At 34.0% G+C, this 15,222-nt stretch overlaps 2 protein-coding genes across 3 annotated transcripts; both read right to left on the bottom strand.

The window, feature by feature from the left end:
* Positions 1–308: 308 nt before the first annotated feature.
* LOC117783692 (serine/threonine-protein kinase Genghis Khan) lies at positions 309–8,001 on the bottom strand. The gene is made up of 11 exons (XM_034621221.1): positions 7,889–8,001; positions 6,418–6,642; positions 6,087–6,358; positions 2,770–5,679; positions 2,125–2,401; positions 1,590–2,018; positions 1,316–1,522; positions 1,066–1,251; positions 823–916; positions 565–761; positions 309–467 (listed from the first exon to the last, which is right to left on the bottom strand). Exons 1-11 carry the CDS (start codon positions 7,920–7,922, stop codon positions 367–369), a joined length of 4,932 nt encoding a protein of 1,643 aa, XP_034477112.1. The 5' UTR covers positions 7,923–8,001; the 3' UTR covers positions 309–366.
* Positions 8,002–9,085: 1,084 nt separating this feature from the next.
* LOC117785257 (catenin delta-2) lies at positions 9,086–14,447 on the bottom strand. 2 transcript variants are annotated; one of them, XR_004617495.1, is made up of 5 exons: positions 14,332–14,447; positions 12,202–13,046; positions 11,237–11,793; positions 9,897–11,172; positions 9,086–9,866 (listed from the first exon to the last, which is right to left on the bottom strand). XR_004617495.1 is itself a non-coding variant. In XM_034623185.1 (4 exons), exons 2-4 carry the CDS (start codon positions 13,026–13,028, stop codon positions 10,232–10,234), a joined length of 2,325 nt encoding a protein of 774 aa, XP_034479076.1. In that variant the 5' UTR covers positions 13,029–13,046; positions 14,332–14,447; the 3' UTR covers positions 9,086–10,231. The 2 variants fall into 2 exon arrangements, 1 of the variants encoding a protein (XP_034479076.1); XM_034623185.1 differs by having other exon boundaries at positions 9,086–11,172.
* Between the last annotated feature and the right edge of the window lie 775 nt (positions 14,448–15,222).

Raw genomic sequence — 15,222 nt, 5'->3', positions numbered from 1 at the left:
ATCCTTTATTACAATTTTATTTTGGTTTATAAATTAACAATTTCAATATTAATGTGCACTTTAATTTTGGAAACGGTATAATCACCCTATTCCGAGAAATCTTATCTCCTAAACAATTTAGTTCTTGTAACATACGGTACTTTCGCAAAAAGGGGTCGATATATTTCAACTCAGTAACGAGTATATCGTTTTTAAGATCCTAAGCCTTGCATAAATTTTAAGCTAAGCTTCGTTATCGAATATCTACAACAAAAACGAATGGTATTTTAACAAAATTATCTAGGAAATGAATCTAAAAGTGAAGAAAATAAATTTAATTTGACAAATTTTATTCGAAATGGGTTGAATAAATATGAGTATTACAAGTTAATCTATATTGTTAAGATCATCAAAAAGTAATGCCCCCATTGGGCTGGGAGTCCTAGAGGGTATGTTATCATTACCGAAATCCTCAGAGTTGCCATCAGCTGAAAGCAAACAATTTGCATTAATAAAGAAACAAATTTATATATTTAAATGTATATTTAAGCCAACTGAACCGCTGTATTTAATTTGTGTACTAACTTTGATCCAGAAAATTTGATTTTCTCAATTGGTTTACGGAATTTAATGAAGATATGAGTTGTTTGTTAGTGTGCTCGGCTGTTTCTAAAGTTGTAGGCAAATCTAATAGGCGTTGATTTTGAATACCATCTCCAGGACCCATATGAGAAATATGGTTGAAGTTAGATGGAGCTGATATCATCTTGGATCTCCGATCACTGCAATAGAAGTAATAAAATCAATAATATAAGTGCAATAAAAGGAATATTTGAAACTTACCTTTTTACTGTTTTATTTATTTCTCTGATTGAAAATCTACGTTTAATATTGCTGACTCCCTTTCGGTCACTATCCCGATGTTGCAATAGTCCCTCTTAGGAGAATATAATATACAAAAGTAAACCAATTAATTAATGCGTCATAAAATAAAAAAAAAAATATAACTTTTTAATTCATTGTAATGACAGAGTAACGAAAATTTGTATAAATATATTTTCTAAAAGCACGATAAATGCCACTTACTCGTATGAATATTAGCCAAGTAAACTATTAAGGGTGTATCATTAATAGATGTTAAAACAACGTTGCCTACATTGTTTAATGGAAGTGACTGTTTTATACCAATAGATTGAACCCATTCAGAAGTTTGTGTGTTGAAAATATCCAAGTGAGTCTCCGAGAATACCAATAAATGTCCGTCGGAATAAGCTGCAAACAACGAAATTTTTTAATCAACTACGTTTTTTAATTTTTCATGTAACTGAATATTTACTTATATACGTAGGGAAAGCCGGATACATTATTTCTCGGTCACGAGATTTGCGTCCTTGTAAGTCAACATATATAGCGAGGGTTTGAAATACTAAAAGGTATTCTCCGAAGGTGCCACCCGTTGGGCATAATATTTCAATTACTCTCACAGCATCAACGCCAGAATAATTCAAAAATGCGCATAACTGATTTTCCGGATGAACTAAAGCTGTACAAAAATAAGTTGTTGTAAATAAATCTGATAGAAAATCAAAAGAAAGATTTTAGATACTTACACATAGCAGTTGCTTCTCCTCTTAAAAAATACGCCGTAAATCCACTTTGATGAGCAACAACCAGGCGCATGTCGGATAATATTTGAACATGTTGAGCTAAATATCCGATTGTGAATTCGCACGTTTTTTGGTGCCTTGTACGCGTTCGATTAATCTCATAAACAATGATTTGTGTGTGATTATTGGGTCTCTTAAGTGCAATAATAAATGAATAAACAATGCTTGGGTATCGGCGAATAATTCCGGTACACGCGGAAATGCAGTTTTTAGACTCGACGACTTTAATCCATTCCACGTCACTTGCCTCCAATGCCCTGATAGGTAGAAGCCTCAAATGCCGTTGTTTTCCACACAGAATAACAATTATCTGCTCTTCTTCTATATACCATAATTGAAGAATTTTCTTTGTTTCACCAATTCGAGCGATTTCTGTAAATTGATAATAGTATTAAAATTTCAAGAATAAGAAAAGGTACACTAGATATATTATAAGTTTTCAAAACATTTTTTAAATTGATGGGAAAACATTACTTACCATATGAATCCAAATTTAAGTAAAATAACCCATCTTCGGTTCCTAAAAGAATTTGATTTGGATATGTAATAACAGAGCATAGAGCATTTCGTATAATCGATAAAGTGTTATCCAATATTTCGTTGACTTTGTAAATGGCCGTATTTGGTAAATTATTTCGTTTTAATATTCGATGAAGTTCTCCTAATGCGATAACCCATTTGGATTTCTCAGATTCATTATCAGCTAACATCAGAGTGTTTAATGAGATTCCACTTTCAATTAGAGCTGTTTTTATCTGTTAATAAAAAAAGAATAGGTAAATATTCACCAATAATATAATGTACACAACACAGCTTGCTTTCAGCAAAAACAAAAAAATGTCTTAGAAGTAACAACTTTGAATAACACAACTTAAGTGCCGAGAAGACTCTTGGAAATTGGAAGTATTTCGTCAATGCTCATTGGTAAGCAAAGCATGTGATAAAAAAGTCTTGCTAGAGCAATGACAGCAGAAAACTGAATACAGCTTATGAAGTGACATTTCGATCTGTTTACTATATGTGTCCGACAAAAACTGTTTTTTTTTTTTTTGACAGACAATCTTAATAAGCTGAGACGTAATTGCTACCTCTAGCTTATGTTACAAGAATTCAAAGCACTGACCTTAAATATACATGGTACATCTTTTTTAGCTGCATGTATTACATCACTTTCCCGTACGCTACCAACGGAAAATTCGGGATCTCGCATATCCAACACTTGGGATACACTAACACTTGGTAGCGCACATCGATCAGTTGATATATCGTACAGAAATAGTTTAAAGTCGCAGACGACAACAAATTGACGAATCCATCCTCGTTTAATGACTCCAGATTTAGGGACCTTAACGTAGCCTTCATATGCTGTTCCAATTCCCCTCGTAGGATCGATGCCCAACGGTCTCTTCGTTTGATCCATAGGAACTGGACACATGGTCGGAACTCTTTGGCAACATACTGTGTGACAGGCGAAACCACAAATTTCACAAACTACACCTTGCCTTGTTAGTCCAACCATTAATGAGGTGCAGTGATTACATTTTGTTGGACTACTGAAAGTGCGCACAAGGAATTGGTGGATTGAAGTATTGCCAGAAGTTTTCTTTTTTGATTCTTCGTAATTTAAACTACTCTCAGATCGTATGTCATCATTCATGGTAGACGTCTTAATACTCAAATTGTCCTTAGCAGTCTTATGTGCATATTTTGATTCGTAATTAAATAGCATTCCAGTATTTGATGATTGAAACAAATTCGATGAGGTTGAAATATTGTCTCTAGTATCGTTAACATATGATTCCACGGTGTCGATCGAGTCCGTGTTTATAGATATATCTTTAAAGAAAGCATTATTTTGATGCGAAGATTTATTCAAAAATGATTCAGAATAATCGATATCAACTTTTTGTAAATCCCTCAGTTCATTTTCTTTCTTTTTTAGATCATACAAAACTGAATCACATCTCTTTTTAAAATCACATGCTTCCTTCTGGGTAGAAATCAATTCAGCCCTTGTTTGACTTAACTCTTCAGCTATAAATGCCTTGGCTTGAATTTCCCGTTGAAGGGCACTTTGCAAATTGAGTAACTCCATTTTATCCAGTTTTTGTGATCGCCTATTTCGCCAGTTTTTATGATCTACGGCATTATTGTTAAAGGTTCCAACATGCTTTAGATATTCGATTTCTTCCGTCATCTTTGTAGCCAGAGCTTGTAAGTAGCTGCGGGCATCTCGTTCGTCTGACACCCATTGGATAATCTCGGCCATTTGTAGCTCCCAATGGTTAATTGCTTCGCGTTTCACTTGCAATTCTTTAAGAATTTCAACTTCCTCAGTTTGTAGATCACGTAAATTCTTTGATTTTACGTTCACCTCAGCACTTAACCTTTGATTTTCTTCGAGCCACGTTGATTTCTCTAAATCGTATCTCTTCTGAAATTCTAAAATCGTTTCCGCTGATTCAGCAATCGAATCAATTGAAGTACACTTTAATTTTTCATGTGTTTGCTGCAATTCCTTGGACAGTATTGAGTTTGCCGTTTCCAGCTCACTAAGCTGATCTCGCAGAGCTTCTAGCTCCAAATTGTGACGCGCTTGTTGATGATTCAGTTTTTCCGCATATTGAAGTTCGATTCGTTCGATTTCGTATGCTGCTATTCCCGACGTAAGATTTATGGGAGTTGTTGTTGCATCCACATTTGGTATAGACTTTCGAAAATCGCTTTGCAATTTTCGGCAACATTCTTCTGCATGCTCTCTGATTTTTTTTTCCTTTGATGCTTCGTTAACAGCATCTTCAATATGCAATTCGAGTTCTCTTCGAGTTTTATCAGACTTTCGCAATTCATTTCTCAAGCTATCATTTTTCTGTATTGCCGCATCGAGCTCTTCTTCCTTATCCCTTACCTGTCTCGATAGTTTCTGTTTTTGGTTTCGAAGTTCGGTTAATTTTTCGGTTACTTCCGAATATTCCATCATTGCACCATTACGCTGAGAGATAGCTTCTTTAAGTTCAGAGTCTTGAGTTTTAAGGCGCTCCAAAACCTCGTTATATTTTGCAGATAAATCACTCTTTTCCTGTTTGGTTGACAATAGTTGTTCTGTTAATGTTTTCAACTGCTTATTTAGCAACTCGTTGGAGCTATCTGAATCTTTGGATAGTTCACTACACACAAGCGAACTTTCAAGAGCATCAGCAAATGTAGAAGTTTGGTTTTTATTTTCAAATTTTCTAGAGTCTGATGAGTAACAATTTTGTGAGAATGTAAATCCAATAAATGGTAAATGAAAACCAGAAAATGCTGGATTGGCCGAAGGAGGAATCGTGTCCGTTAATCTGACATCATTATCATCGACGTCGAAATTCGATGTATCTGTTGGACTCGACACTTCTGGTATATACGGTGCGAGGCCACATCTAATATTCTTCCAATCGATGCCATCGAACCACGGATGTGTCATAAAATCGTGTAAACCCTTTTGACCAAGTCGATTCTCAGGTATACATATCAATTTGGAAAGTAAATCCTTGGATGCATCCGATAACTTTGCGTGTTGCGTATCTTGTGTTGGTAAATTAAAGCAATTTTGATGATTCATTATTTTGCCATAGGTTTCCACTAGACTTTCGGCATAAAATGGAGTCTCTCCATACAGCATTTCGTACATACAAACGCCCAAGGACCACCAATCGCATTCAGTGCCATAACGTCCTTTTCCATCCTCCATGGCTCTTAGAATTTCAGGAGATATATAATCGGGGGTTCCTACTGCCACATTTGACTGAACGGTTCCATCCTTATCCAAACGTAAACATGAACCAAAGTCAGCTAATCGTACGTGTCCCCTCTTATCCAACAAAACATTGTCTGGCTTTATATCTCTGTGAACATATTTCAGTTGATGAATGCTATCAACTGCCAATATCATTTCAGTTATGTAAAACTTGGCCATGTCTTCGGGAAGCTTATCTTCAAACTTGCTCAATAACGTTAATAAGTCGCCACCACAGTAATAGTCCATAACCAGGTACTACAAAATATGAAAAGAAAACGTGTCTCAATCAAATATAAATTATGTTTGATTTATCACTTAAAAGCAAAGGTTGCAAAAGTGTTTGGGCACTAACAAAGTAGAGTAACACATATGTGCTTTCATTGACTGTATGCATAATATAAAATAAAGTGTCGGAAAGGCTTTATCAACAGAAAAGCTTATAAAAAAACCATTTGAAAGCTTATTTTTGCCAAGGGCTAATTGAAAAATATTTAAGGAACAAATCGAATGCAAAATTGAAAGTGAAATTTACGTCTGTTTATTCTATGTGACCAATAATAAGTGTTATTTGACAAAGAATTTAAAAGTGTTGAGCGATATTTGCAAACTCTTTTTAAAATCATATTAAATCTTTGACAAACCAAATTGAAACAAATACATACCAAATTGATATTATCCTGAAACGCATAATGCAAGTTTGTAATCCACTGACGATCTCCAAGTACTAACACATCCCTTTCTTCACGAAAACAAGCTGTCTCTGCTCGTTTTAGCATTTCCCATTTATTTAATATTTTCATTGCGAAAATGTTTTCTGATGAGAGCATGCGTACAACGCAGACTTCACCAAATGCTCCGCGTCCAATGATTTTTAATATTTCAAAATCCTCACGCGTTAGCCGAAGTTTTCTTACAATGTGAACAAAGGGTTTTGCTGAAAAATTTAAGAAATAATTAATACACTTCTAGATCAATTTTTAATTTTTGACTTACCAAGTTTTAGAAAATCGGATACACTTTTCTCTCTACGTAGAGATGAATTACTGCATTCATCGTAAAGTAGGATAAATGTGTCCAATAAAGCATCCATGGAGTACTGATGCCCTTTAAAATTATCCTCCAAATTTAGGCTTTGATTTAACTTCTTATCGCCATCGGGATCACTTAAAAGTGACTCCAAAAGTTCGAGCCTCTCATTACAAGTCAGCGCCATTAGGTCTTCAAAAAGAAAAAATAAACAAAATGAATTGAAAAATAAGTTATAAGGAAATTGATGCTTATCTACTGAAAATATCAGACAAAGGCGAACAAAGAACATGGCAAAAACATAAACAAACCTGAGAACGTTATTGACTTTCTGTTTTCAAACTTTAATCAGACTCTGTAACTTAAACTTCCACTGTGATTGCAGAATAAATAATTGAATTATATCAATCTTAAAAGAAGTTAATTCATTCCAGACAAAATTTCCGCTGCTGAAGTAAATAACTTCAAAACAGATGCTAGCTTAGTTAGTTAGTCAAGTATGTTTTTTGATCACTTAAAAAAATTGGCTAAATGTTTTTTTTTAACTATTATAAAATAAAATTGATTAAATTGAATGAAATATTTTGTCAAAACAATTAATTGACTTATTGTACTTACAAAGGAACCTGACTATATCAAAATAGGAATTGGGAAAATCATGACAATTACCACCTTATGTAGAAATATTAAAACATTTTCCATACAGTTTTTAACATTTTCTCAATTTGTTTACCTTTAAAAATGATGAATATCTTTCAAGTTTCATACAACACTTTTCCACCCATATACCTCCCCTTGAGGGCGGAATTTTACAAAATCCCTTTCCAGTGCTAACTTACGTCATAAAAGGAAACAACTGCGGGAAATTCAACTTTCTACCTTTTGCGGTGCGGACTGTGTGTTGATGAATCAGTCAGGCACTCGGCACAAACAATTTTATATATAGAAGACGTATATATATGTTAGAACAAATGTATGTATGTAACAGCATCTTAAGTTTGCGTAGTATTGTTCATACATATGTACACACACACACAACACGGTCTGCATACAGATACGGCAAAAAAGGTATGGCACACTTGCATGCACATGTAGTAGTGTTTATTGGCTTATCGTAGGTTTGGCATGTTTCCGACATACACACATACTTATATTTACATATGCATTTATCTGCAGAATGTACGCAATAATTTTGCGTACATAGGCACTTATGTGTTTATTTGTATGTATCCATAACTGAGTATTTTGACACGCTCACTTTAAAATAGATGCGAATATTTCATATGCACGTACTTATATTATATACATACGCATGTCTCTAAATATATGCAACTAAATAAAAACATAAGTATATGCATACGTTTAGATAAACATGCATGTATGAACGTTTTTCAAGTAAAACAGATGCAACTACTTTGTTTGCTTTAATATAAATTACCACCGAGCTCAGGTAAGGAGGTTTCATAATCCATTTTATTAATGTTAAATATTTAGACTGATCATATCCACAAGGCAGTTGAAAAACAATGTAAAAGCCGACTTATACTGCCAGGGAAGGAGACAGCTATTTTAGTTTATTCGATATTCAGCTCTTAAAAATGTGTTGTTATCGGAATAACAATACTATCGATTATTGTCATGACCCCAAAAATATTAGTGTGCTTCCTCTATATTTATTGCCCGTATGGCGTAGACCAAAATACATTCTGGTATACAAAAAAAAACCGAACCGTTGCAGAATTTGATAACTGTAAACGCTAGCCGATATGGCTCTCACGTCGAATAAATGCTGTTCGCTGGCTGTCAACTTCATATAAGAAACAGTGGCGAAATTAGTTAGATAAACATTTAACAGCGGCTTAGCTTACCTATGATTTTTATCTATTATCATTCTTAATCGTATCAAGATCGGCTAAACAGAACGGCGGTAAAAATGGTTTAAAATTTTAAAGCATTATAAGCTCGTAAAGCATGTAAAGGGTGTTCCTATAATAAACATAAAGTTTTTAAGCAACTATTTGCTTGCATGCCATTATATAATCCTCATCCTTGAATTTTTATTTGAGACAAACTATGCACTCCAAATCCAAATCAGTTCCGTATGTTCAAAATGTAAGCAAAGCACAGCTGAAACAACCGTGTTACCACTAAATTTTTAGTTTTTTTATTTTTTTGTGTTGCACTGGCAACACTGTCTCTATACTGCAAAATATAAAACACTCTCCGCTGGCGGACAGCTCTGTCTAACTCCATACGGGGCTAAATCAATAAATGCGGAGCAATCGGAGCGATGGGAAAGTTAAAAATTATCAGTCCTTAGTCTTTCGCACATTCAAACTATAGTAACGTATTTTAATCAAGCTCGATCCCATCAAAATTAATAAAACGTCTCTTTTACCAATAAAAAAATTTCTTGATGGGTCGTAGGCCGACGGGTAATGCCAGAGTTACTCAAGGTCAATTTTAGCTGATTCCCAAATTCGTTGGATATTGTAATTATTATTACTTTTAACCCTAGAAATGTTCGATAGGCCAAGTTCGTTCTGGATTTCAATCCTGCCCAGATTTTCAAGTAACATTGGGACAATCGAATGTATTTTAAGTCCTGTTCCAATATAATAAATACACAAAGATGTTCATGAATGATCTTATTTTACTTTGTAGTCAAATGCACATAATAGGTGTGAATTAATTACACCTCTTACAATTATTTTAATCAATGCTATAAAATCTTAACGCATACACTAAAGAAACGATGAATTTGTAATACAATAACATAAGGAAACAGAAAAATTATTCTTTTGGGGTTTTATAAATATTCTAAGCATTTCTGGGGTTTCTGTTAGACTTCTGAGAAAGATTTTCTCTGAACATTCAGAAGAGTACAAAACTTATGATTTAATGGTTTGTAGATTGTAGAACCCAACCAAGAAATTATTATATTCAAAAAGGTTAAAATACATTAACTAAAATGCTTGATTTGTTAAAAGACAATCGGATAAAAGTTTGATTTTATTTTAAATAGAGTTGATATGTACTTATAATGGGAATTTTCGGCCCATTCTTGTCAACTTTTATATTTATTGTATAAAGTACGAAATCAAATAAATGTTTGAGCCAACAGAAATAGCGTATTCTCATTATGATAATGAATATGTTTACCCATAATCACCTTAGAAAAATTATAAAGCCCCAGTAAAACCACAATTATTTTGTCGACTCTTAATCAAAGCTCACAAAAAAGTCTCGACACATTCATACTGCCAGAAAAAAAAGGGGAAAGACACACTTAATTGTTTTTCTTTTTCACAATTGCTCAGGCAATGACAACTTGAAACGAAAATGAATCTTGTGTGTACAAATGCGGTTCTACTTTAAATTCGAATTTTTAAAAATGAATCAAATGGACCAAACATCTATTATGCGGAGGCATTTGATAGCCAAACACCGGGATGTATTTAAAGATTATTAATTTAATTAATTATTCTAAATCACTACATTAAAAGCATATTTTCTAATTAAATTTTAAATTAATAAATATTAAATAATGTAAAAAAAGACCCATTATACAATTTGCTTATCTGTAGACTCCCATTTGATGAGAGCTCAAAAATTTAGAGAGTGCTTCATTTTTTTCTTCCATTTGAGTGAGGGGATTGCTTTCAAATTTGTGTCGAAACTTATTTGCAAGCTCTGCTCTTAATTATTGCAAGAGTTGAATAGGTTGTGTGTGTGTGTGTGTATCTACAACTAATAAAATAATTAACAAACAATATACACTTTATAATTGTTTTCGAACCATTTCCGACAACAATGCTGTATCGTTGTTGGACATGACAGCAGCTCCTGTTGCTTCTTTATTTCTATAAGAAGGATTCGGGACACGTTGGATTGTTCGATCTTCGTAACGCGTTCGTCCCTGAGATGCCATTGGTCTATTAAGAGTATTGTTAGCATTATTTGGTGAACTTGGCGGGGTACTGTGTGCTGCAAAATGTTTATTAACAAAATCCTGCTCCTTCCAACCATTCTTTTTGTAGACTTCACGCAGCTCATGATGCTGCCACATTGTGTACAAAACTTGACTAGCAAACTTTATAACACAAGTTGTATATTGTTCTTTGCGCCTTGTGATATTCATTAGTCTATCAACGCCACCGGCGTCCAAAAGTGATCGTGCAAATTCTGGATTCTTTTTGATGACTTCATTAATGGTTGCCAATACTGCTGTGATGGTGTCGTCCGACGTATTTTGATCGTGTTGAGCGTTACCCGATGGTAATTTTTGGACTAAATCGCGCATTGCATATTTGCCAATCAATTCCTTATTCCGTTGATCGATGGCCAGATTGCGTAACGCTGTCGCAACGGCGCAAACGACACGATCAACTTCCATTCGCAATAGCTCCACGAGTATCGGAAGACCTTTCTCTTTGCGCACAGTTGCTCGAATATCGATGCTGGGCTGCCAATAGCATGCTGAAAGATTTTGAATTGCACCAGCTGCGGCCTCAAGAGTTTCGGGATTTGAGCAACTTTGTAGCAAAGATAGGTAATATTGTACAACTTCCGGTTGCCATAGCTGTTCATATCCTTTGCCAGTTGGATTGCTTGCTCCTGTACTCTTTGAATATTCTGTTGAAAATATGTAGTCTTGTTGCGACTCATTTGATGCGGAATCCTTCTTTTTTTTACTGGTTCCGAAGCAGCCCAAGTTCTCTCCTGAAATTGCATACATTATAAATGAAATAACCATAACTATTCAATGAGCCAGTAGCTTAATTACCTTTTGATGACGATGGAATGGCTCTTTCTTGAATAATAAATGGGTGTTTATCATAATTAGGATCTTCAACTTCTTGGCATCTGTAGGAGAGATTGCGAAGTATACAAACACAGTTCTCCACTGTTTTATTTCCAATGTTGTTCTTCTCAATGGACGATCGTACTACGTAGAAAAGTGATTCCACCAAGTTTTCGCAATTTCGAAGGCATTCTCGGGCATGTTCTCCAGCGGAGCTAACGTTTCTCAACACTCCAGAAGCATTTCGAAATACGGTGGAAAAACATGTCTCTCCCGAACAGATGGGATCCCATCCAGAGTGCGGTTTAATAATGTTACATACTATAGCAGCCAGCGCTTCATCAATAATTGACCGTTTAATGTCTTCACATGAGGACATATTCCATAATACTCCAGTTACCAATTCTTTAACCTCAGTCTCTTGAGACCGACATAGAAGATGCACCAATGCTTCTATTCCGCCAGCATTTTTAATTCCACGTTTATTTTCATCATTTTGTCTACCATACGATAAATTGCGCAAGGCTCCACATGCATTTCTATAAAAAAAAAATGAAATAAATTTAAAAATTAAGTTTATAAAAATGAGCATAAAGAAAGTATTAGCCATGCTCCGGAAAAAGTTAACCGTAAAAGAAAGTTCTTCGGTAATTGTAAATCACAAGATTTTTACGGTTTAAAAAAGAGCAGCGAGTTAAAAAGTAATATTTTTCTTGTATATTTTTACTATCTAAAATGCAAAAACAAACCAATTTATATAATTCTTTAATACTTTAGCATTTATTAGACTCTTTAAGTAGTTTATTGACCCCAACTTAAAATTCAAAGAAAGCAAAATGTGTAAAGTATGCGATTACTGGAGCATAGATGAAAAAAACAAAAGTTGAAAAAATATTTAAATTATAACTTTTTGAGTCGCTATTTATATAAATAATTGGAATACTTACTTGTGAATTTCTGGTGCATCGTATGACAATAATCGAATTAAAGGTGGTATTCCTCCAAGCGTCCTTGTGCGCTGCTTGTTTGGATCATCCATGTAACATAAATGCTGCAAATATGCTGCAGCATTCGCTTTGATAGCATTATTTGGATTGCTAAGAAAGCTAATCACTTCCGAAAGGTTTGGATCACGCCATCTCATTGTTGAGCACAGATCACTATCGGATCCCCCAATGAAATCCTCCTTCTCACCAATTCTGGGTTGGGCAGTGTTCAATGAACCTGTGGCAAATGGTGCTAATTTGAAATCAGCTTGACCCTCAAAAGATCTACATTGTGAGTCAATAGCTGGTTCGGACCCATTAAGGTTATTGTCGAATGGCCGCGAAGCAAATTGTTTCATATTTGCACTTACACCCGGCAACCCATAAGGAGCTTCTGTAGTAAAGCCATATGGACCTACTTGCTCATCTGTGTAATGAGGTTCTAGGCCACAGGGCGGTAAACCAGATATACCAAAATCGGCACCTTCATCAAATTGTGGAGCTTGAATGTATCTTACGGTCGGTACTAATGCATGACCCTCCATACCGGGAATTGATACTTCTTGAGAAGTGGTTTCTATTTTATTTTGAGACCCAATTGTAGAGCAATGAGGCGCCATTCGAGGAATGGTCCCCATGCCCGCTGGCTTCGATATATATAAGGGTGCATTTGAATATCCAGCCGCGGTGTATTGCTCAAAGTTTTGAAATGCCGTGTACTGGGTTTGTATATGACCCGATTCCGACACCATCGACGGCTCTATATTTAAATTTTGTTGTGGATTCATCCTAGTTTAGTTTTAAATCTGTAAGAAATAAAAATATAATCATAATTCTTTAACAACACTTCGGAATAAAACTCTATACGGAATAAGTTTTCAAATAGATCTTTGAATTCGATAATTTTGAACAGCTATCTTCTTACTAATCGATTCTAAGACTATCAAACCACGGCTGATAATGTTAGTGTCAATTTTTGCTAGTGAAGAACTCCATCGACACACATTATTATTTTCAAACTCCAGATACTTTTGAGCAAAATATTAAAGCAAATATATATTTATACAACCTGCAAATGTATTTAATTTTCGGCACTGAATATGTATTGCAAAAACAACACAATAAGATAGGAATAACAAATATGAAATAAGACAAGATTCAAATGAAATGTGTAATTTATTTATAAAATAAAAACAAATTAAATTGCATAAAAATTGGCATTTACATTCCAAAATATTTTTTCTTTTCAGAGACTTAAAATTTGATTTAAACTGAGTGTCAATGTATAAGAATGTCACACCTTATAAACAGCAAACATATTATTTGCATGTGTTACAGTATTATTTATTAGAGACAAAGAAAACAATCGCCAGAGAGTTGTGGAATATCCTTGTTCCTTACTGGCAGGTACATTTGAATGTATGTATATATGTACCCACATTCATATGTATAATCTTATGTATGTCTGAATGTACATGTTCTGCTATGTATGTACGTAAACATACAAACGCCACGCCCCTTGATTACTTGTATGTAAAAAGTTCACATTTCAGTGTAAGGACTACATTAACCATGTCATTTACTAAATAAAAAAGCATAATCGGAAACAATGTATGATATATTTTACTTACAAACTTCGTGTCACTTAAGCCGACTTTGCTCAAGCGGTTTTCCAAACTAGCGTTTGTACATACAAAAATACATACTCATACAGACATACGTACGTAGCATGTATGTACATATATACATATTTGTACGAATGTCCGTAGATACTTATTAAAAATATCGATTTTTCACAGAGGTGTCGCTGCTTTATAGATTACTGCACGAATGCATGTATGTATCAGCAAATACACACTTTTCTTTTAAATTACAAAGAACATATAGTCAGATAAAATTTATATTTTGTCAATCAAACAAATTAAATTATTAATTCGCAAATAAATATATATGTATGTAACTTCAGCTCAATCCACAACGGCGTACTATATGCTTTTGAATTATTTTCATACTTTTAAACTAGATATTGCACATTTGCTTTCAACTTTATTATTTTCGTGTGTATAACATTTTCTTCGTTTAGTTACCCACCTTAAAAATACCAGTAAATTATGTTGATAAACATATTTAATGATAGCACAAATCTATATGTGAGCTTAGTCTCCTCGAACAATGCTTTGGTAATATTCTTCGCGTACTAATTCAAAGTTGGACTCGTATATATTATGAAAATGTTCGATTCCAAAAGTTCCTTAAACACATGTAAACATAGCGTCGACGTGGACTTGGTAAATTGAACTTCGATTACACATTTTACAGCATTAAGTTAAATTTGACTGCTAAAAATGCAAGTTAAATTCTATATTCAGGCCATTGCTTAAGACCCTAAACGAAACCGTACCCCTCAACCGGTGCTTACCGATTAAAACTGGTAACCGTAACTGAAACCCTAATCAAAACTACACATTTTTATTATTCCGAAACTGAAATAACCGATTAGTAACCGATTCATGTGGAGCGGTTAGCTAGGTTCTTAAGGTGTAATCATAGTTTTTTAAACTTATTATGATTTTAAATTTAAATATTGATTTTATTAAATAAATCTTTTTTGAAATCAAAGAAGCTTTGTTTTAATATATTAACTTTTTTATATCATTTCTTCCACTAATTTTTTTGTGATCCGAAATTATACATGCACTTCATAACCGAAACCTACAAAAAAAATAACCGGTAGTTACGAAACCGATATAAAAAGATTTTTCGTAACCGATAACCGAAAACCAAAATACAAACATAACTGAATCACTAACTAAGCGATATTCGATTCGGTTTGATACCCTGATTTAAACCAAAATTTTAAAGGCAATTCTATTTAAAGTCACGCTTCTAATTGAGTCAATCAAAACAACGCTATTTTGTATAGCTTAATTCATCATCACCACCTTTTTGGGGTTTTTTATTTTATTTTCTTGAGAAGGAACA

The sequence above is a fragment of the Drosophila innubila genome (genome assembly GCF_004354385.1).
Source record: "Drosophila innubila isolate TH190305 chromosome 2R unlocalized genomic scaffold, UK_Dinn_1.0 1_C_2R, whole genome shotgun sequence".
Classification (NCBI taxonomy): domain Eukaryota; kingdom Metazoa; phylum Arthropoda; class Insecta; order Diptera; family Drosophilidae; genus Drosophila; species Drosophila innubila.
The sequence above is the reverse complement of the archived record's forward strand: the minus strand, read 5'-3'. Positions and strand labels throughout refer to the sequence as shown.

Bases quoted from the DNA above. Each gene is read 5' to 3' on its own strand.
- LOC117783692 (XM_034621221.1), bottom strand. From the start codon at position 7,922: ATGGATTATGAAACCTCCTTACCTGAGCTCGGTG. The intron at 6,359-6,417 runs GTAAGTCAAAAA...TAAATTTTTCAG, and splicing joins ATCCGATTTTCTAAAACTTG to CAAAACCCTTTGTTCACATT. The intron at 2,402-2,769 runs GTCAGTGCTTTG...TTTTATTAACAG, and splicing joins ATGTACCATGTATATTTAAG to ATAAAAACAGCTCTAATTGA.
- LOC117785257 (XM_034623185.1), bottom strand. From the start codon at position 13,028: ATGAATCCACAACAAAATTTAAATATAGAGCCGTCGATGGTGTCGGAA. The intron at 11,794-12,201 runs GTAAGTATTCCA...TTTTTTTTATAG, and splicing joins GATGCACCAGAAATTCACAA to AAATGCATGTGGAGCCTTGC. The intron at 11,173-11,236 runs GTAATTAAGCTA...ATGCAATTTCAG, and splicing joins CATTCCATCGTCATCAAAAG to GAGAGAACTTGGGCTGCTTC.